The sequence below is a fragment of the Buteo buteo genome, chromosome 1 (assembly GCF_964188355.1).
Source record: "Buteo buteo chromosome 1, bButBut1.hap1.1, whole genome shotgun sequence".
NCBI classification, from domain to species: Eukaryota; Metazoa; Chordata; class Aves; order Accipitriformes; family Accipitridae; genus Buteo; species Buteo buteo.
The window spans coordinates 20,160,384-20,183,733 of record NC_134171.1 but is presented as its reverse complement, the minus strand read 5'-3'; the positions used below and the strand labels follow the sequence as shown (position 1 = coordinate 20,183,733).

Below are 23,350 nucleotides of genomic sequence, written 5' to 3'. Positions count from 1 at the left end.
TATGTGAATGGCACTGCGTCAGAGCAGAGCTGCCTGTCGAGAGAGCTTGATGAGAGAAAAATGTTATCAAGCAAGCCTTGTATTTCATTTCCCAGCTATGCAGAACTGACTTTGTTTTATACTTAGTTGTCATAGGACAAGCAGCAAGATTTAGTCTGCTATGAAAATGGGGATGTTCTTACTCATAACTACTCTTTTGGGTGTGAACCTTTTTACCAGGCTCTTCACAGTGCAGGTGTACTGGTTACATGCTTAACTTGGTTGAATAGAGAGAAAAAAAAATGTTTTGGCTAAGTGTAAAATCTGTTGCTTCAGTTTAGTCTTACAGTATATTTATATGAAAGTTTTTAAGAACAAGCTAAAATGTTTGTTGCAGAGTTATGACTGTTCAGACTCAGAGCAGATGGGCAGGGCAGAATCGTAATAATTTTTTTTTTATTAAATGGTAAGCTCAATTGCGGAGGTGGTGGTAGGTTGGTGCCTGTCTTCCCCCCCCCCCCCCCCCCCCCCCCCCCCCCAGCAGTAACTCTAGGATTTTTGTCTGTGGTCTTCAAATTATTTGGCTTACTCCTTTTTCTATTTAACTTTTCCCAGGCCATGATACTTTTTTTGTTTTAAGGCACAATTAATGTCATGATAAATAAGTTTTGGGGATTGAAGCTGGTTAAGGTATGGGTTGTAACTAAAAATCCTGCTCTTAAAAAAACCCATAGTCCTACTATTTGTGAGGACTATTTTCCAAAGTAAACACTTTTTTAAACCAGTGGCATGACTGTATGTTGTGGTCCCTTAAGTCCACATAAAGATAGTCAAGCTCTGGATAGCAAACCATTATTAATAGTTTGGACTGAACTGAAATCTAGGTACCAGAAAAGAGCAGAGAATAGTGTTGAATAAATGAGCAGATTAAATGATTGTACTTTGTTTTAGAAGAGCTGTGGTGTCTTGCTGTGGGGTAGAAAGTGCTATTACTTATTCAAAACAGTGAGTTAAGCCAGTGATAGAATCATTTGGAATTTACTTTTATTAGTCTGAGTTAGAAATTAAAATACACTTTGTTATCTCTATTTTCAAATGCAGGACCCAAAATACAGGGTATTTATTTTGCACCTGCATTTCCGGTTCCTTTAATGCATTGGTCTTTCTTGATTTGTTACCATGTGATTCACTGTTGCAGCGTGTATTTTTTTTTTTCTCAAGTTCCATCCAGTATTCAACTCAGCGTACTTTTGAAATGTAGTGTTTTGGGGCTTTTACGAGAATTTAAGAATAAAATGAAGTAAAACCACATAACACCTCACAAAAAGGCCCTCATCTGTTAGGGACAGATGAGGTGCAAAGAGGTGTTCTCATGAGATTGGTGGGCTTCATTTATGAGAAGGCTAATGTGGTCCTAAGCAGCTGGAAAAAGATAAATGGTTTGTAGTATCTTGCTTAGCATTAATTTTATTAAAATTTAACCTCTTAAAAATTACATCTATTTAAAACCAAACTGATTTTTTTTTCTTCTGGTAGATCTCTATAAAGTGAAAATCTCTTATAACTACTTCCAGCATCGTGTGAATTAGTATCGATATTACAAACCTTTAAGAATGTTGAGAGACCATGAATTAAGTTGGCTGCAATACTATTTGTGGTCTTTGGTAGTCTGTATTTGGAAAGGGAATGTTAAAACACAATTTTGGGATTCAAGACAGACTAAGTCAGATTTATGTAAGAGAATATAATGATAGAGAAAGCTCATCACATTGCGATTATTTTTTTTTTTCAAGTAGTGCCAAAGGACGGTTTAACCTTCCACCACTACCGCTACCATCACAACCTATAGACTTGTATTAGTACCTTCATTCACATGTTTCTGTATACCAGTGCTGATAACAATACCATCTGGGTAAGAGGACTTGACTTTACTAGTGTGTTCTGTCTAGTAGCAGATTTGTGATAAAACTCATGTTTGTTTAGACTGCTAGTGCAGTACAGTTTCAGAACTATCTTCTTCACTCTGTCCATAGAGGGTTTCTGAGAAAGCAAATTTGCAATTAAAGTGTGTTGTTACATGGGGTACTAGCTCCTGGTAGAGCTATCAGCACTGGCTCTTGAACTAAGATCTGTTCAGCCTTCCAGTATACATAGGCAATCTTGATGGCCTTCAGACTAGAGATTTTGATGCCTACATATAGTTCTATTAAAATAATCAGGTACTCTGTAGCTTTGAAACCCTCTTGTCTTACAGATGTGGTTAGGTGTTGATGTACCAAATCAAGGTAGTAAACAGTCCAAGATGCAGTTGGAGGCCATCCTGCCCTGCCCTATGCTCTGTGAACTGACCTAGCTAGGCCTTGTTCCTCTATCTGTGAATGCGTGACTCATCGATATGGGCGTTTGTGTTGGGCCCATACCAACCTTGTTTAGTCCCACAGTGTTTTGTTCGCCCCACGGAAGCAAAGAAAGCAGCAGATGAAGCCAAGATGAGGTTTGCCCACATAGATGGAGATCATTTGACGTTGCTGAATGTCTACCATGCTTTCAAACAAAGTAAGTGTGCACCTGTTTTAGCAAAATTATTTGTAATACTTTGTGCTGCTAGCTTTTGTTCCTGGGTTCCAAGGACAGTTGAAAGGCTTGGGCTTGTTTTTTGACCCACTGTACTGTAATCTTAAATATTTTTTTTAAATATGTAAAAGATTTAAGTACTACTTTCCTTAGGGGGGGGAAACAAAACACTAGCCAAAAGATCATGTAATAAACTGATGAGTATAGAGAGAAGCCAGGCTTTTAAATCAACGCTGGGTAACCTTGGACAGAAGGAAGTAAGTGTTCCTATAATTAAGAAATATTGGAAGTTTGTTATCTGACAGTAATTACAGAAAAATCTGCTTAATTGCTTAGTAATTTTTCAGGGAGAGCGGTGCAGAAAATACCGTGAATTTGGAGAAGGAATATGTTCCTAGAACCAAAACCTTTTTAATCCTAACTTTTTAATATAGTTAGGAATTCTGTAATAAGGCCTTGGGATGGATTGATAGGCAAAGGGGTGATGATCAACAAGAAGTAACTTAGAGCTGTACAATAAATTTATTTAATTTACCTTATTTCTATGTATGGATTTTAGGGAAAATGTATGGTCGTCCTCAGCATAGGTAAGCATATTTTAGCAGCTTGAAAAAGATGGGAATGAACAGGTGAAGCTAGGAGTTCTCTTGAAAAATGTCTAAGTGGCACGCTTCTTTAACAGTGACTTGTCCTGGTGGTAAGTAAAAAGATGACTCGTAACCACCAGCCAGGTTAAATTAAGTGCTCCAGTTGTATTTTCTTGTAAGCAAACAAAAAAGCAACAATCTCTTATCCTGAGTAAAACCAAACACAACTCAGTGCCCCTTTCTGTTGCAGCTTTGATCTAGGAATTTGCATTGGAACATTCTAATACTGTATCATTATGTGGCAATCCAAAATAAGGCTATCTTCAGAGTAAAAGTCCAAACAAAAGTATTCAAAACTGTTCAAAACAATAGCCAAGAGACTTCTACTAAACACCTGTGAATTGAAGACATCTGTTGCTTGTTTTTTTCTATTAGCTTTTTAGTTAACAGGATCCGGTATGTCTTGCAGACATTTTTGTGTGTGCATGTTTCTGGAAGCCACTGCTTTCATGCTCAGGTTACTGAAAGATGGAATTATTTGGGGAATAATCTCTTGTTCAGTTTCACTGTGAAATTGAGTACGGTTTTTGGGATTCAGGATCAGAAGACAAAATGCTGCTACTGTTTGTATTTAGAACAATATAAAACAGTTATGGGTTATCTAAAATGCACAGTTCAAATGGCATAGAAAGTAACATGCTATGGTACTTAAATTATGATTCTACTGTATGGTGTACAAGAGTGTCAGTGTTCATACTTCATTTTAAATATATTCTGTAAGATAAAGCGCAGAAAGAATTTAAACTTTCCCCAAATTATGTAACCTTCCTTCTTTTCAATGCAAATTAAGAATAGTCTTTCTCTGTACAAGAGATACTTTGTATTAATTTTTAAGGCTGATTTTGTTAGATTATTAAACTGATATCACTTGAGCATCACTTGAAAAGTAACAGAATTGGTAGGGAGAACTGGGTTTCCTGGTGTTAAACATGCAGGTTTTTATCCTGACAGAATGGCTTAGGCTTAGTGTCTTAACAGATTTCTTATTAGAGCGATCAGCAGTAGAAACAGTAACGTAAGAGTACAGAGTTCTGTTACTGACACTGTATTTTGCCAGTCACTCACACTTACTTAAACTGCTGTGAGATGCATCACACTTAGTATTAGATTAGCTCTTAACTGTTACTTGAATGAGTATTAGATTAGCTCTTAACTGTTACTTGAATGCTTAACTTAAGGAGGATTTAGTTTCTCAAATACAATATAATTACGTACAATCTTCTTTTGTGTTCATTGCACACTACAGTTAAAAGATTGTGCAGTGTTCCTTATGTTCAGTTACATTTTACACTGCAGGTTTGAAAGATGATTTTTCTAGTTACAGGATGTGATTTCTTGAAATGTGCAAAATTTATTGGTGTGGTATTTCAGCAAAACATCAGCAATTGTGTGTATGTTATGTTGGTGAGGCGGGGGGGGGGGGAAGCTAATTTTCTTTTGTCCTGACCACATGTTTCCTGAATAGAAAACAATTTGGGCAAGTTATCTAATGCAAGAAATTGACTGAATAAGAGCTGTTGTTGTTTATAAAAGTTTATGGGTATTTTTTTCAGGTTCATCTGACTGATCAGCTGGATATTTGGTGTTTTATTTACTTGTTCTAATTGGATGAAATACTCATTTTTGATTCATGTTTTTAAATATTGCAGATCATGAGTCGGTTCAGTGGTGTTATGACAACTTCATTAACTACAGGTCCCTGATGTCTGCAGACAATGTACGCCAACAGCTGTCACGAATCATGGATAGATTTAATTTGCCTCGTAGAAGCACAGACTTTACCAGCCGAGACTATTACATCAACATAAGAAAGGCATTAGTTACTGGGTATTTCATGCAGGTATGTGTGCGTTCTTGTAGGGAACATAGTTCAGTGTTTACGTGGCTTTTAATGTTGGTATGTTTATTATGATTTATCAAAACTTTATGAATGATACTTAAATTATATATGGGTAACTATATTACTACTTAGCCTTTGTCAGGTTGCTTGCTTATTACTCAAGTAGTACTTTCTTTAGTCAAATCTTATTTGGAAGAGAAGTTGTAAGCAATCTTACTAGTATCAAAATACTGTTTCTGGCATGACCAGTCAGGAATTGACTGCTAATTTCTGAATAGATGAGGAAGTAACTTCATGAGAAATTTCAAAGTAACTGCAGAATATGTAGTTTTTAAATTATTTGTAATCTGATATGAATAGGGTAAGTATAGTTGTATATAAATATTAATTATATGTAATCCTTATAGAAGGGGGGTCTTTTATTTTGCATATTTTCCATATTTATATTTCACTTTTAAATTACATGAGTCACAAGTACTGTAGCAGGTCTGTAATCTCAAAATGTATGCTGTTTGTAACTCATTTGCTTCTTGTACCAGGATGGTATGGAAGCCAGCCTCCACTGCTACCTCCTGGATGCTTTGCATTTTGAATTAAGCATGCCTCTGAGCTAGAATGCAGGCTGTGTTTTTTCTTCATTGTGTTTTGTTTTGGTTTTTGGGGTGTGGGGTTTTTTTTGTTGTTGTTGTTTTTTGGCATAGTCCCTTTGTGCTGTGTTTTTTCTCTTCAGCATTCATCCCTGGGGCTAGAAGAATCTCTTTGCTGGCTCTTGTAGACGCAGGGGTCCAGAACCTGTAATGGGAGTGGATCTTAATCCTCATTGACTTTGGACTGTTGGGATAATGTTTTTCCCAGCCAACATATATTCTGACACATCTTGGCAGTGTCTCTTCTACAGCCTAATATCTCACTTCTGGAGAACACAACTTTGTTATCCTTAAGAGGCTGACCAGTGCCCATGGCATTTCCTAATTTTTCACTTGAGCTATGCTCTAGTGGTATTTGAGCACAAAAGCTTACCAGTTGAAAAGGGAACCATTGTTTAGTGCTGTGCAGGTTAGAATGGCAAGCAGCTTGACAGGCATGCACTTACCACATCCTGACTAGGGCACAGACTTGGGTACCACATACGTTTAAACCCCTCTCCCTGCCCCACGAAGGAAACAGTGCCTTCCCCAGAGCTAAGCCAGTCAGTTGGTAGCAGAAGCATGTTTGTGAGTTTTCAGAATACAGGAATATCAATGTCAGTAACTGCATTTTGCTGTAATGCAAATGGGAGATTAAGGCTGTTGGCTGCTTCTAAATATTAAAATGGTTCTAAAGACTGACTTGCTGTAACCCTTCAGACAAGCAGGCTAGTCACTGTTCAGTCCTTGCTTTTGGGACACGTTTTCCTCATCCTGGGGGATGGTTTAGTATGCGTTCCTACCTACATCTTTAATTCTGTAAATGTTTTGCAAGACAAAGAACAGTTCTGCCCAACAGTCCTTGTTGGACCCTAGCTGATTCAGGCAGGTCGGATTGCCACAGTTGCACTTTTGCTTGTCAAGAGCACCCTATGGCTTCCTTCATTTGCTTGGACCTATAGGAGGTCACATCCTTGGAAGTTTGTGCATTGTCAGTTTATGTTACTCAGAGTGAAACTCTTCCTGTAATAGATGTTTTCCTGCTGTGGATGTGGAACTGCACTATCGGTGCAGGTAGCTTTTTGGTCTCTACTGTCCAGGAGTTAAAGATCTGACTGGATATTTTTGCTGTGAATAGAGTAGTAGGCTCACATAGATGAAAATGAAAGCCTTTCCAGAAGCCTCCTTGGGCTTCCATGGTCAATAGGTTGTTTACCACCTCCCTCACCCAATATACCTAGTTGAATTTTTGGGCTGAATCAAGAGGCAGCTATGGCAGACCTGTTGAAGGTATTTGGAGAGGAAGCCATTTCAACAGTTTCTCTTCTCCTTTGATGTGTTTGAGTCCATTTTATTTTGAGTTTCTTTGACTTTAACCTCCATGATAGTGTGATAGCTGTTTGACCTTGACTCTGTACCTTCTGCCATGAATTCCCATGTTGCTTTGAGTAACCTTCAGTAGAAAACGTAAAAATACTTATAAAAACTTACAAATACCTAGAAGAGATGTTACTTACCTGCAGCTGAATTACCTAAAAATGTAGTCTGTATGCACATTGTACCCTCTCTAAGCAGATATTCAGGCTCTGGCATTTGGGGGCTCTTGTTCAGAAAACCTGAGTAATGAAATGCATACATCATTCTTTGTCCTCTTAGTACAGAACATGTGTGGAATTCCAAGTCTGAGCACTTGCAGAGTGTGTGCAGGTACTGTAGATAGTCTCTGCATGTAAAATACTAAGGTCTATGGGCAACACATGGCAGAAGTTGATTCTTCAAATTCCTTAAGTTTAAAAATGCAGTGTGAAGTGGAAAAAACCAGTAGTGGCCATTGTTCTGAAATAGTTCAGAATTGGCTGCATTGTTTTATACTTTGGTAATTGCCTAGTGTCCCAAAAACAGTCATAAAATTTTACTGTAGAAATTCCTGTACTAATCAAGACCTGTGGTTGATGTCAGACAGTGAGCCTGTATTAACTGTTGAAATAGTACTAACTATATAGTTAGTACCAAGTACTGTAAATTTGCCTGCCTTCAGTTGTGTGTCAGTGACTGATAAATGTGGAATTTCTGGTGATGAATTATGTCTTTACCCTTAATATTTAAATACAAACTTGAATTCCAGTAAATCTGCCATAGATGGGCAAAGGGAAGAGTAAAATAGTTTCAAACTGCCAACAATTCTGTGTGTAGAAAAACTTCTGTAAGGATAGATACTGACAAGAAGTTAAGTGTCTCATAAAATTTGAGCTGTGTCCCTGGTTTCTTCTAGTTTTTAGAGTGGTAAACTTTTGTTGGATTTTTTTCATTAACTATTTCTGTATCACACATCAGAATCTGCAAAGTATATATAGAATGGAGCAAGAGTGATGCTTGCAAGATCGCTAAGAAACTGCTCATTGAAAATAAAATACCTCAGAGAAATAATGCTTTCTCAATACTTTAGTGCTAGACATCCTACCTTAAGAAAGGAGAGGGATTGGAAAATTGTACAAGTATAACAATCGCAATTTGGTAACAAAACTCAAGAACTAGGTATAGGTGATTATTTACTCAACAGAAGTAGAAAAACTAAGCTTATAATTTTTTAAGTCTTAATAGCTATGTAGCTGAAATAACTGTGTGGTAAAGATGAAGCAAAAAATAATTATACTACAGGAAATAAGGAAACTGTTGAATTGGAAAAGGTAAGCAAATACCAAAGTATCTTAAAGATGGGTCATCTTCTTTGTGATTTTTTTTTTTTTGAGACTGATATTGCCAGTTGTCTTAAAGAACTTAGGTTTTTATAATTGTATTTCCAATCTAGTAGTGAAGGCAGAACAAAAATTGATATTTCAAAATTTAAGTCAGAATTTAAAGGTGCAACAAAGTCCTGTGGTGTCTTCAAATCAAGCTTGGTATCTTTTTTTGGAAGATATGGCTTAGTCAAACACAGAATATATCAGGATCACTCCAGAGGATGAAATTAAATGACCTGTGCTGTATAGGAGGTTGGATGTCAGATGATTGGAGTACTAATTAAAATCTCATTCCTGCTGCTACTCAGTCTTTGGTGCTATTTTGTATATAGAATGATGTATATTTTTGAAGTCTTTACATAATCAGGCTTCTACAATAATAGAATGGTAATAAACCTATGACATGAAGGTGGTCACTAGTGCATTTAATAGTATTCATTTAGCTCTTTAAGAATGCAGAAGAACAGTTTAAAACTTTTTAATACCTTCAGAAACACTGTTGCGTGCTCTGCAAGCAGAAATTTCAGAAATCCAAGGAACTGACATTGCTCCTCTGATGCTAACTAGCATTCTTTTTTTGATAAGAAAGACAAAACCCAATCATTTCTTTAAACTGCCTGCCAAAATTTGTAGCCTTGAATCTAAAAAAAGGTTGGATCTTGTGATGCTACTCCTGCTCTTGCCCTTTTAAGTGCATTTGTATTTACAGTGTTTGACATGTTTGACTAAAGACCCTTGGCTGGGCCCTCTGGGTTCAGTGGTGTGATAGATAATAAATAACCACAACCACACTTAAAATTTCAGAGAAGGACGTGTCATACTTAATAAAATTGTGACATCCTTGAAACCTCTGTTATGAGAACTTGAACTGAAACCTTTTCCTATGGTGGCATGTGCCATGGTGGCCGCTGTTTCCATGTGGGTTTGTCATGTTGATAAAATCATTATAATTGTCTCTAATTCATCAGTAGGTGGGCTTTCTCGGTCTGCAGAGTAACCTGTTGCAGAGATGCATGGGCTGGCTTGGCTCTTCATGATCCTTTGAGTCATGTTTGTGTAGCTCCTTATGTTGTGTAGTCAATACTGTTAATAGCTTTTTCCCTAATGTTTTATACTAATACATGACAGATTCCTTGATGATCTTGGGGTTCAAGTGTGTTCCCTAGTGTCTTGCATACTACCACTACTCGTTGAAAAATGAACCCATTTCCTAGACATGCTTTGTATGATTCTGTGGAAGCTCATGCTTTTTATACTCTGAAAAACATCACAGAATGGTTGAGGTTGGAAGGGACCTCAGGAGGACATCCAGGCCAACCACCACTACATTGTATTTTACAGGCACTGGAATTAGTTGCATGCCAGGGGTTCGAAGGAGCTTAAGCATATATGCTGCCTCCCCTGTGTCCTTGTTAACTCCCTTATGTCAACTGTGCTGCTTGCCTGAGCCCATTCTAAATTCTTCTAGCGTAGTGATCTGGCAAGCCACTTACACCTTCAGAGAAGAAGCAGAATTGGCTCTCTGTGTTGAAACAGCTCAGGCCAGGACGGAGCAGGAAGACATAGTAGCTGACAGATGATCATTGCTTGCTGTGGAGCCATAGCTTCACGGTGCATATTTCATGATAGCGTTGCCATTACTGAACCTGAAATTCTTTACCAATCCGTGTGCTAACAAGCATACTTAATAGAAACATCTAAATAGGATAAATACTGTAGCTCGGTGTTAGCTCAGGATCGAAATAAGTCACAATAGTGTGTAACCACTTAAAGGTGACTTATCCCTGATATCCATGTTCTAAGGAAACTTTTTTTTTTCTTAATTTGGGTTATTCCAGTCCCTGTTCTTCTCTGGAAATTAAGACCTAACTGTACTTTTCAGTAGCATTTCTTTTTTTTTTAGTATGCTTAAATAGTTATTTCAAAATCTTTTTACTTCAGAATTACACAAAGTAAACAAGAAATACAACTCTTTACTATCTTTATAACTGACACAGAAAAGGAAATTGTATGTATTTGGGAAAGCTAGATGATAAGACTTTACTATTTTAATATATCTAAGTGAGACTGAGGTGCTAAAGATAAATTGTCTTGATTTAAATTTAACAGCACACTGTTTTCTAGAATGAAACCTAAATAAATAAATAGTTTGTCCTTTTATAGGAAGAACAGAAACAGATAAAGCACCCAAATATGTTTGTACGTGTGTTTTTGATCTGAAAAATGAAGTCGATTAAAAAAAAAAAAAAAAAACAAAACCAAAAAACAACAAACCACCTTCCTTGAAAAAAAAAAAAAGCATAATCCCACAGCAACATATGTGCTGTGATTGTGCTAGGTCTGTGACAGATGAGTTTCTAGTCTAGTCTGGTTTGCAGCTACAGTGCTATTTGATTTTGCAAACGTTGGATTGAGTTGAATGAAATTAAGCCTAAATCGTTACAGACAGTGCACTGTTAATCTCCATTTAAAAGAGCCTCTCTTGGCTCCCCAGACTTGAATTAAAGTAGCAGTGTAATATCTAAAATCTTGGGTGAAAAGATTTGCAGACTATTGAAATACTTTGTTCCACTCCTAAAACATGTTCTGGATATTAATGTCATAAAATATAAGAGAGAAGCACACTCAAATAAGTAGTTTGTTACTAAGAGATATTCTGACTTAAAATTTCAGGTAGCTACTGCTTTAGAAGTCCTGCAATTTTAACCTAATCAAAAAAAAAAAGGTGAGCTGTACCTGGGAATTAAGAAAACAAGGAAGTACACAGCCTGTATTAAAGGAGAGCAGCTAATGGTGATCTGATTAAAAATGTCTTTCAGACATCTTTCAGCCATTGTCCATCCTGCTTAATCTTTTTACAGTATTTTTGTGTCTGTATATACATGCAATGAAGTAAGTACTGAGGTCATCTTGAATTGCCAGTATCAAAAGGTTAATTTTAGTTACCTGTTCTGTTAGATTAACTGTTCGTACAGAGGATATCCTCCTAAGGATAACTGTCTGCTTTACCCAATCTTAATGAGCTAGGTATCAGAGCATCTCAGCGAGGTAGGCATTATTCCCTTTCACAGAGCAAGAAGCTTAGTCAGAGAGAGGTTAATTGATTTTCACCAAGGTCACAGCAGAAGTGTGTTGCTGAACCTACATTTTCCAGCTCTGAAGATCATGCTGTAACAAGACTGTTCTTATTTCTGACATACTAAACTTCCTATTCTTACTGGACTGGCATTTTTTTCAGGCCCACTGTGTGAGAGGATTTGCAGAATAATACGTGCATCAGTAAAATTACTACTGAAACACTGCACTAATAAAAAATTGAAAGGATAACATGGTGGCTTACTGGTCCCACAATAGCTGCTGCAATGAAGTGCTTGAAGCAAATGTCTGTAGTAGACCACAGTTGACTTTGTGTGATGTTACAAACCTGTCCAATAGACATTCCTTTCCAGTGCTTCTGTTTGCATTGCTGCTGTTCTAGTAATGATTCTTCTTTTTGGGTAATAACTATTTCTGTATATTGCTTGAATTGTGTATTAGAATATACATTTACCATGGCAGTTTGGAAAAACATCTGGCATCTTGATTGTGTCTCTAAAAAAAACCTGAATAGTTGAAGTGGTCAAATAATGTGCCGAATTTAGATGAGGCTTGAAAGTTGGGATAGTAGATTTTGTATAGAACACTTAACAGTCAGCTTGAAATCACTTCATTTAAAAATTGCCTGTGGTAATGAAAGAATGTCTTTTTACTTAGGTGGCACATTTGGAACGAACAGGGCATTACCTAACAGTAAAAGATAACCAGGTGGTGCAGTTGCATCCCTCCACTGTTCTTGATCATAAACCAGAATGGGTGCTCTATAATGAGTTTGTCCTTACAACAAAGAATTACATCCGGACATGTACAGACATCAAGCCAGAATGGTAAGCCAGAACTCTTAAAACAGTCGTGACCTACTGTAAAGCTCTTGTTTTTCTTTTTCCTTTTTTGAAATTGAGGTGATTCCTTTCACTTTTTCTGAAGCTAATGTTATTAAAATGGTTTGGGGAACAGCAATGGCATAGACTTGAGATCTTGTAGATGACTAAATGTTTTCTTTGTGGATACACGTTTCTGTTTGTAGGAGTTGTGTGTGAAACTCAGATGCCCAGGCTCTGTATGCAGTGCGCAGAGAGATGTTTGACTTAAAACCAGTTACTTTAGTAAGCCTGTTGAGAAGAAGCTGCTTGGAGATGCTAGGTTTGGGGCTATGTCCTAGCACTCACTTTTATGCCTAAGTTAAGAGGTACCAGTAGATGCCTCTGCTCTCAAGAACTGGGACCTCTCTTGGCAGTAGGTGTCTAATTTTTCCAGAATGATCTGGACAGGATTCACTGCCACACGAAGGCTCACGGTGGTAATACCGGTACAACCTGCCTTGTTGTAATATTTAATTTGTCAATAGCGTGTATAACAAGGAAATCAGAGGCCTGATCCTCTGCAGACAAGCAGAGATCTGAATCTTCTTGCCTATCTTTAAAGTTGTACTTAAACTGCCAAGTTGTAAGCTTTGGGGACGTGGGATGCTCTTCAACTGTTGTTGAAATTGTGTGCTGTTGTGCAGAGAGTTTAACGATTTGTAAGCCAGGAAACATAGTACGTGTGTACTGTCCGTAGTATTTTAATGGAAAATACATGTTTGAATCCTTCCTTAGAATTCTTTTTTTCAACAAGCGCGGTATAGCCTAAAGCAGGATCCTGTGGTCTTGGTTGCATTTTCAAGCTTAAAATGGCTAAGGCTGAACTGTATTTTCAAGCAAACTGGTATTTAGCCACAGTTCTGTGGCTTGTGAACTTTGACATTAAGCAGCAGCTCTGACTGGATGGGCTACTATGGCACATACTGAAGCAGCAGTGTGGGTCTGTAAGGGACGTATGGCTGAACAGGAGCATCTTGTGAGACTGGAGTGTGTGCTTTTTTGCTTTGGATTTGGGCGCTTGCACAGGATGGGAGTGAGATTTTAAATGTGTGTGCATGTGTATAAATTTCCAATAATCTTGGAATCGCAGAATGAGCTGAAAGTAGTGGATAATTTCTGTTTCCCTCGGTTGTAGAATTTCTGTAGGATGCATCTGAAAGTTTGAGTATTAGTAACAAACTTTTCCTTTTTTGACAGGCTGGTGAAAATTGCCCCTCAATATTATGACATGAGCAATTTTCCACAGTGCGAAGCAAAGAGACAGTTGGATCGCATCATTGCCAAACTTCAGTCCAAGGAATACTCACAGTACTGAATTTGTGCTTTGAACTGAAGTTATTCAGAGGACAGCTTTAAGAGATGAAAGGATTCAAAGTTCAAGTTGTGCTCTTCACTTTGGTTCAATAATGGCCTTTATTTGAAAGCTTTTTAATTTTTCTTTACAGTAAATATTCCATTCTGATTTCATAAATTAAACATTTATGCCTCCCTTTTGTGTTGACACTGTAGCTCATACTGGAAAAGCTGATCAATGTTTTGCAGTTTATTGAAAGTAGTTCTATATATAACAATGTTATAAGCATTTCTTTAGAAATGGTTGAAAATGCTTCTAAAAATGTGATTATCGACCATGGTATGCATGATCGTTGTAATTGTTGACATTCCTTTTAGAAGTTGTGAAATGTTACAACTTGTGCTTATGTAGACACAATCTTCAGCTTCAGTACAAAGGTACTGACTTCAATAAAGTCTATTTATACTAATTTTGTGCCACAGTATGTCAGTATTTCTATTGTTTTGATCAAAACGTGAGAAGCCATTTATTCTCCCATTAAACTGCCATTTTATTGACATGGCAGTAGTTTCATATTTTAGTATTAAAAGTGAAGATGCTTAAGCAGCACAATTACGATGACATCAATATAATGCATACAATGTTGATCCCTTGCAAACTTGTTTAAATTATGTAGGAAATTGTTTTAAAACTGAAATGCATGCAGATGTTTTTGGAGAATGCTTTCTTCAAACATACTCCTACATATTTCTTGGACAGAACTGTAGTAATATGTCCTGTAAAGTGAAGTGTCTGTGGCCAGTTAGAAATTACCCCGCTGGGCAATGTTCAGATACAGTTTAAGATCAACACAAATAATAGCATAAATGACACTGTAGGTCAAATTACATTGCACCATTGTAGTTTTGTGGTGATTTTTAGTGAAACATAACTTGACAGCATTTTCAACTTGGGAAAATTTTTTTTTCACTTTTTGAAAATTGCTCATCCCATGTGCAATTATATAGTAAGACTTGTTTAGAGGGCTGGAGCACCTCTCCTGTGAAGACAGGCTGAGAGAGCTGGGGTTGTTCAGCCTGGAGAAGAGAAGGCTCCAGGGAGACCTTATAACAGCCTTCCAGTACCTAAAGGGGGCCTGCAAGAAAGCCGGAGAGGGACTTTTTAGAAGGGTGTGTAGTGATTGGACAAGGGGTAATGGCTTTAAACTACAAGAGGGTAGATTTGGATTAGACTTAAGGAAGAAGGTCTTGATTGTGAGGGTGCTGAGGCACTGGAACAGATTGCCCAGAGAGGTGGTGGTTGGCCCATCCCTGGCAGTGTTCAAGGCCAGGCTGGATGGGGCTTTGAGCAACCTGGTCTGGTGGAAGGTGTCCCTGCCCATGGCAGGGGGCTTGGAACTGGGTGGTCTTTTAAAGGCCCCTTCCAACCCAAACCATTTTGTCATTCAACATATTTGGTCAGATTTTAGTTTTTCCTCTCCTTGGAATACACTGAAATTTGGCCCTCATGGCAAAGGGAAGCTGGAACAGCTTTTGCTGAAACAGGTTCCTCTAGAACGGGAGCTGTGTGCTGTCATGCTGTAAGGCTGAAGCAAAAATGGGTTATGTTTGGAGAGCTGGCACCTAACCTCAGTTAGACTAATCTTAAGCACTGATGTTTGGGGTATCCTATTTAAATCATAGCAGTTGGCTATAAAATTACTTGGAATCAAGTAATCTGAGGATTTTCTAATTCCAACTTTTTTTTTCCTAAATTGCCATTTATATGATGGGGGTGGAGAAGTTCTGAAAACTTTTATTTTTTGTTAGCAATGAAGACAGTATTGTGAAGAAAAACACGTCTTAAGATTAAAATTTGAATTTATAATACGCAGTGGGACTTGTGAGTCTGCCTCAAGTGTAATCAGCAAGTGAGGGAGTGGGGGATCTCCCCTGCTTCAGGCATTGTGGGATGGGTCTGGACCTTCCTGCCCTATAAAATAATTTTCAGTAGGAAGGAGGGAGGTTGACTCTTCATAAAATGTTGAACTGGATTAAGTGTTCTGACTGCAGTTACGAGAGTTTTTATTTAAAACATAGGGGTCCTGAACTACTTAAGCAATTTGAAGCAATTTGGTTTCAAACTAGTATTCCTAAACATATAAATGTTTGTTTTACAAATTCCTGCTCTGGGGTAACTCGAGTTTGATATATGGGGTTTCACAATGGCTTGCTTATCCTCCTTTTGGAGGGGCAGAGGGGGCTACTTTGTGCAGTGCTGAAAAGTGGCTGCTCCCCAGGTAAGAATTTCTCTAGTATTCAGCTAAACAGTGTAGAACCACCTTCTGTATGACTTTTGCTAGGTATGGCAAGGTCCACAAACACAGCCCGTTCTCAGCATGAAATCCCTCGAGGACCCCAGAACCAGCTGGCATAAACTGCAGTAGCTTTGGTACTTGCGAATGGGGGAGCAGATGGCTATCTATGGCTGTGAGTGGAACTTGACACGGGAGGGACTTTGGCCGGGTTTTCTTTTTTTCTTCTTTTTAATTGTCATACCCACAAACTCAGTTTGGGCTGTGACGGCCAGCCTGGGATCTTTCACTCTCCTCTATCTTTGCTACCAGAAATGCAAATACTACAGGCCAAATTAGTGTCCTCTGACAGCTGTGCAACCCTGCCATCTTCCAATTAAGTCAGTGACACCTGTGCGATCCACCTAAAGGCCCTGGGGTGCACCGGTGTCACTGGCTTAATTGGAAGGCTGTCGGGTGTCCCAGCTGTCACCGGGGACAGAGCCCGGTGCCCTCTCCCCTCCTGGCAGTGGGAACGCGAGCTTTGGGAAGCAGCTTGGCTGTTGGGACCCCGCTGGAATCTGGGGGCTAGCACTTCGCCAGGTACTGACGCTCAAGCATCTGGGGAATCTAGTGGATTTGATACTTGGGGGACATTTGTATGTGTCATCGTGATTCCCTAGAAAACGCTTCTTTTACTGAAGAACTGACAAGCAAAGCACTTGCAATACTGAAGTTTAGGACTAAGGCGTCTTCTCATTCTGGACTCTGTGTGCTAAGTATGGAGTTGTTCTTCACTAATGATGGTATAGTGGAGAGCAGCCCTAGGGCTGGAGCGTTTTTGTGCAGGCATCAGGCAGTCACTCTTCTGCTGCACGATGCTGATTTCCAACAACTGAGGGTATTTAAGGGTTTGGGGCAGTAACGCAGACTCGCTTAAATCACTGTGTATACCTTAAGAGTTACTGTATATTTCACTTTTCTTTGAACGTTGTTTTAGAGCCATATAGTAGTGGGAAGGGAGCAAGTTACCTAGGAAGTAACTGGCCCTCCCTGAAGGACTAATGAAAGGGACAGCATGGCTTCTTAGAGGCAGACATTTTCTAGGTCCTGAAGGGAAACTGTATCAGGAACCCTCCTCTTACCTGCAGTGATCTTGGGGATACAACAGGTGCATGCAGAATAACTTGGGTTTGAGAACAGCCCTGGTTTTTCGTAAGTGTTGAAAGGTAAAACCTCACTCCCATTGTTCTGGTGGAAAACTGTCAAAGAATGTTGCCCAGAGGAACAAAGGGAGACCCAGAAGGAGGTGTAGGAACAAGGCTGATTTGTCTATGAGCGTATGAAGGTCGCTGCCTCCCTCTTAGAACAGTTAAAAACACCCGCAGTCCTGCTTTGGCTGCTTATACTGCAGACTGCAGTGAATGGGGGAGAAAGTTGGGAACTGCAAAATACAGAAGAGCTTGCTAATGTCAAACAGAAATTCGGCTTCCCATGCCTTTCGTTCTGTGAAATGCCACAGCTGACTAAAAGACCCTGTGGCTCTCTCCGTGGGCCTGTGGAGCGAGGGGTCCTGAATAAAGCACATCAGCTGCCCCGACCAACTTCAGCTGTTTGCTGTCCTGCTGCCTTCCCTGCCTTACTAATGATGCTTCAGAGCGTTCAAACCGCTGGCCAGGGTGTAAGCGTGTTTGTCTTGGAGTACCGAGGAGTTGCTCCCTTAGGATTAGTCGGTTACCTGCTTTGGAGCAATCTAAAAGGAAGAGCAATGCTTTGTTTACTTACAGTGGTTTTTTTACCAGAGGAATTTCTGGTGGGTTTTGAAAATACATAGTTTGTATAAAATAAGCTATTTATAGTGCAGGACTTTTGAAAATATAGAATGGATTAGATGATAGGAAAATAGTACTAAGTGAAAGGAGTATATTTTTTGAAAAGAGGAGAGTCTTCCATCTTAATTGTGCTTCTGTATAATACCTCAAAGCAGTAAAGGGCTAATATTGATCTGAGGTAATACGTATGTTTAGGTTTGTTAGATACAGAGGTAGGTAGTAACGACTGAGTACATGAAGCTGTGTTTATAGGTATCTATTAACATTATGGGGACATAAAGAAGTGACCAGGTATGCTGTGTTTAGATCTGTAGGGATTTTACAGCATTTAGAATTTTTGTCAGAGGAAAGAATAAATGGTGACTTCATGCTTCACTCTGTCTTGGTGTCATAAAAACCCTGAACTCTTGCTTTTGGGAGATCTGTATATACACCAGTGCAAAAGACACACGCTGAAGTTCCTTTGGGGGTTACAGGAATGTATTAATTTGTTGTACCTGTGCTCATTCACTGAAGTTGAAGAGCCGTTGGTACAGGCCAGTTTGTGTTGCTGTGTTCTGTACTGGTGTGGTCAGCGTTGCCTGACAGAGCAATACCACAATTTCTGATCACCTTCTCCCTTTTTGGATCAGGGCTTGTGAAAGAGCATTAGTTTGTGACGTGTAATTTTCAACCTGCGCTGCTACAGAGTGCGCATTGGAAACTGCTAATTATTTGCCATAAGAAATGCAGCTTAAAGCAAAAATGCTGAAATTAGCTTTCAGTATGTCATTTAAAAAGTCAAAGGGCAAAAAGTTTTCCTTCCATCCAGTCAAGCTACAATGATTAATTTGTAATCAGATTGCTATAGTTTTCTTCATTTTCTGACAATTTAGCAATAAAAAGCCATACCACACCATGATACTAGGAAGCAGAAAGTTGTATTGTAAAGTACATGAATTTACTCCCTTACTGTAATTTGTGAGGAATAGCCATTTATCTTGCTTTTAGAACAGCTGAAAGTTTTAATAATAAACATCTTCTTTTACTATTGGAAGTATAATCTTGTATTGGTACTTGGTTGCCTTTTTAAAATCATTTAACTTGAGGACTATGTGTGTGACACAAGATTGATGTGAAGCAGAGGGGGAAAAATGATCTACTTGGTCAACCTAGTTCATTTTTCTATTGATACATCTTACGCTGGTAGCTTTCTTTTGTGGTATTCTTCCTAGAACTGTCCTGATACAAAACTGGGCAGCGGTCTCCAGTAATACAAACGTCAGATATTTTTGAGCTTGAAATTAGCAGCTTTAAAACCAGGATGAAACCATTATATGAGACCGCTTGCCCCTTTTCACTTCTCCTTAAGCACACGACAAGCTTGGGCTGCCTCTAATTTGCACTGACGCGTTTGAGATAAGTGGTTGGCATCAAGGAGATCCCAGCTTCCAGTATCAAGGATTGAACTAAATATGGTAACAGCAGTAAAATAACATTCCTGTAGCAGTGGCAATAGACTAGTTCTGCTGATTGGAGGTGTTCTAATTTTGCAGTTTCAACTCAGATATGGTAGTTTCTCAGGAACACTGAATGTATGTTGGACAGATGATACAATAATTTTCATTTGTGTACATCTTGGTTCTGAGTGATTCTTTAAGCTTTTTCCAGCTATGAAAGCTATGCAGTAGTTATGTTGTATAGAAAAATAAAACATAGCACAAATTAATGTTGATAATAAATATTTCCTGTGGCTCTAAACATTTATTATTTTGGGTTGGTCTTATTCTTTTAGCTAAAGTAGGCTCTTGCCTTCCATTTGAATTCAGTGTTTATTTTGCAAGCATATCACGTTAATGTTCCCAGCCTCGTTGCTGCCAGCAGCATAAACAATAAACACTTACAGCATCGAGCACTTACCGGGCTCCACAGAGGGGAGGATTGCTGGTGGACCTATTTCCTGACTGCTTTGTCTATTTAAATACTCAGCCATGTAGTGAAACCACTTCTGCTTATATTAGTAACCAGTTTTAGCCTCAAAAATATCAACCTTTTCAGCTTTTATGAAGATGCTAGTGTTTACTGTCAAAATTCATGTGTGATTTTAAAGAATTGCAAACTAAATTCGACCTTTCAAACCTTAGAATGGTATCTTTGAGGTTGTTTCATTTTGCATGTTGAATAAGAAGTAACTGATAAACCTTTTACTGTGACAGGGATGATATCGTTCTTTAAAAAAACATGAGTGCACTGTGAACCTTTCCTGAAAGGCTTACAATCTGTACAGCAGCAGAAAGTTAAAAGCAGTGTGATCAACAAAATGTTTCTATGAGCAGCTAGCTGTCCAAGAGGATACTGACAGCTTTGTTCCAATGAGTTATTGGGTTACACAATATAGTGGAAGTAAACTTAAGTTGCTGCTACTTTTACATATTTAAAAAAAAAAATTTGATTAAAAGCAGAAATCAAAGATAAGAATTGGCAAGAATTTAAAATTCCAGTCTTAATGTTCACAATATGTACCCTGTTTGTTGAAAACAGACATGTCATTTTCAGTAAATTTATAGACAATGAACAGCTTCTCCCTATAAGCAAACTGACGTTAAAGAAAAATCCATACAAGAATGGAAACAAGAACATCAGAATACTTATTTCATTTTGGATGTTAGATTAGGGCTGTGCTTTAGATGCTTTTGCTCTACAGCTCCTTGTTGGACCCACTGCTATGTAAATCCAAACACTCTATTCAAATGTCTGTTCTCTGATCTCGAGCATTGTCAAATACGAGGTTAAACAGTAATGTGGTGGTAGAGTTGTGATTTTTCTGCAGCCTAGAGAAATCCTATTTGTTTCTGGAGGAGGATTATGGACGGAAAAGTGAATAGGAAAATATTCAACTATATGAAATAATAATGGCCTACTTCATGATCTTCATAATCATATTTGTTCTTCACACAATAATTGCCTGCAATGAATATTGTTTTTGCAAGTAAAGCTTAAGAATCCAACTGTTTGTAGTCTACTGGCTTGGTATGAGACTAATGTTTAGATCTCTCATTAGGTACAGTGAGGTTTCAGAAATTAATTTGCTTTTTTTAGCAGTCTCTTGATCAAACTAATTTGATTACAAAAACAACTTTATCAATGCTGGGCTGTCTAGACTCGGAACAGAACTTCCTAAATTAGCAACAAAGTCAGCAGCAAATCTTTGTTCTTACTACTTCCAAAACTTTGACATTAAAAAAGTAAGAAATTGCACAGACATTCTAATTGCTTTTCCCTGCATTCACTTTAACCTGCTTTAAGAAAAATGATTATTCTCTCCCTTGATTTTGGGCAATATATAACAGAAAGGACACGTGCTTACAAGCTGCAGTACTATGTCTGGTACAAACGCCTGCTGAGGTTTTTTCCTAGTGAGGATTTGTTTTTATTAATTGGATCAAATAAGATGATGTCACTGAAGAAATCCAGAGTTAATGATCTGTCAAATCCCTTTGAAATATCTATCAATTATTTCTGAGGGTTTGCTGCCTCTTTGTGGTATTTCTTGTGTAAAAATGGAATTCTGTATTGATCAAAGCTTTTCTTGGGGTTGTGCAAAAGACAGTTTAATGCAATTTCCCTCAGTTCTACAGTGTATGACTGGGAGTCTTTCTTCTTCCCTCTGCCACGTTCCTCTCCACACCATACAGTGTATAGTGCCAAAGGAGTAGCCAAATATTTTTAGAATGTCTGTAATATACTTTGTGATGATGAGGTGCTACTGCTTTATCAATCAGCTTTGAATAATGTGCTAAATGGTGAAGCCTCTTATCTTTTTCATTATCTGACTGATGACAAGAGATCTCGTCATGCCTTTCAGTACATTCATTCTTGGACAACATCTTTACCACGATTGATAAAATAGTGGTGAGTCTACTCTGTTTATATCACTCAGTATTTTGCTAATGATCCGAATGTACCCAGAAGCAGGCAGAATAGCGGTGGGTTTTTTCTCAGATGTAAAGGTACTTACACGAGAGGCAGAGACTCATGACAAGCCAACCATCTTGGTTCCTGCTAATGTGGGTTATTCTATGATTTCTCCCTCTCCTCCTTTGATTAGTTACTTCATAACTATAACCACAGAAATCACAGAAACATAATCATAGAACTGTTATTTTGGGGAAATTATAATCTGATAGGGCTTTAGTAATTTATTTACATTGTTAATTGGTAGTAAGACTATATAAGTTATGAACTACCTCATACGTTCATGCCTGCCTACATTTGAATGGCACGTATTCACTGGTTGTTATTTATAATTTTAGGGGTATTGAACTGATGGAGATTACTCATGTTGAAAAGCTGCTGGAAGGCCTGAACTAGGAATTATCATAGTGGCTTCATTTTGTTAACAGTCTCATTGAAAATATCTTGCTTGCAGGACAATCAAACTCATCAGTGTTCTGCTCTTCCACTTCAGTAGACAAAGTTTTAATCAGTGGCACACTTGATCTTACAGAATTCAAGGAAAATAATTTCCTGCATTTTTGAGATGAGCAAAAATTCATGTAATCTAGCTTTTAAAGTCCTGGCACTTTTTTTTCTTTTTTCCTTTTTGAATAATCAGCTTTACTTCATTCAGTTGCCTATTTCACGTAACTTCAATTATCAAGATGACCCAATGTTTAGATGGGATTAGCTCATGGATGAAGAGCAAGCAACTGAATCTGAACTCAGGCAAGGCAAATAATAGACTGATGGTGAGATCAAAACATTTTGAAAAATGTACTGTTTCCTCTGAAGTTGTATATTTCCAATTGGTCTTTGCATTTAGATGGCTTTAGAGAACCTTGTTACTCATTTCTGATCGTCTCACATAGCAGCACTTACAAAAAAACCCTAACTTCTCTACTGTCCTCTTTTTCTTGGAGCTGCCATCCTATCTTGGCAGTCAGTCATCTAGCTTCAATTATCTTTTTACCTTTTGGATGAAGCACAACAGCATATGCAAATTTATCAAAATGAGTTATATTCCAGATCTTGTTTTTTTCCTTCAAGACTCTTAACAGCCTGGACTTGGCTCTGGGATGAAGACCGTAAGTGCCAAAGCCAGCGCCAGTTATTCCTTTGGTGTAACTGAACTTTCTGAAATAAGAGTAAAACTTGTCTGTGCAGTAAGCATGCAGTAACCATAAGTACAAGATGGTATAACAAATTTCAGGAGTAACTAATGATCATCTAGAACCTTGCTACCTTCTGCTTTAATTGCAAGGACCATTTCTTTAACCATTTCTTTCTCTCAGACAGCAAAGACTCTTAACAGAATACTGCTGCCTTTTTGATGACAGGAAGAATGAGCAGATATTAGTTTAGTGTACTATTTGAAAGTATTCAGATATTACAGTGATACATACCATCATGAGAAATATATTGGACATAACAGAACTTTTGAAAAGCTGCCGCTGATAAAAACCACTACCATTCAGCAGATGGAAAGTATCTGTTTTCTGTATTTTGATCAACGACATTCAGTTTTCTGAATGCAATTTTCTTTCAGCAGAACCTTGTACTTTTTGAATGGTGGTGTGTAATTGAAGTTTGGGAGTGGTATTCTGGGGT

General features: G+C 38.1%; 1 protein-coding gene across 1 annotated transcript in view; it reads left to right on the top strand.

Annotated features, from left to right (window-relative positions):
• DHX15 (DEAH-box helicase 15) overlaps positions 1-14,129 on the top strand; it is a 47,693-nt gene extending 33,564 nt beyond the window's left edge. Inside the window, exons 11-14 of the mRNA XM_075023892.1 lie at positions 2,413-2,535; positions 4,850-5,040; positions 12,161-12,330; positions 13,564-14,129. Coding sequence (XP_074879993.1) covers positions 2,413-2,535; positions 4,850-5,040; positions 12,161-12,330; positions 13,564-13,681 — 602 coding nt within the window. The 3' untranslated portion in view covers positions 13,682-14,129. The remainder of the gene's footprint in view (positions 1-2,412; positions 2,536-4,849; positions 5,041-12,160; positions 12,331-13,563) is intronic.
• The last annotated feature ends 9,221 nt before the right edge of the window (positions 14,130-23,350 follow it).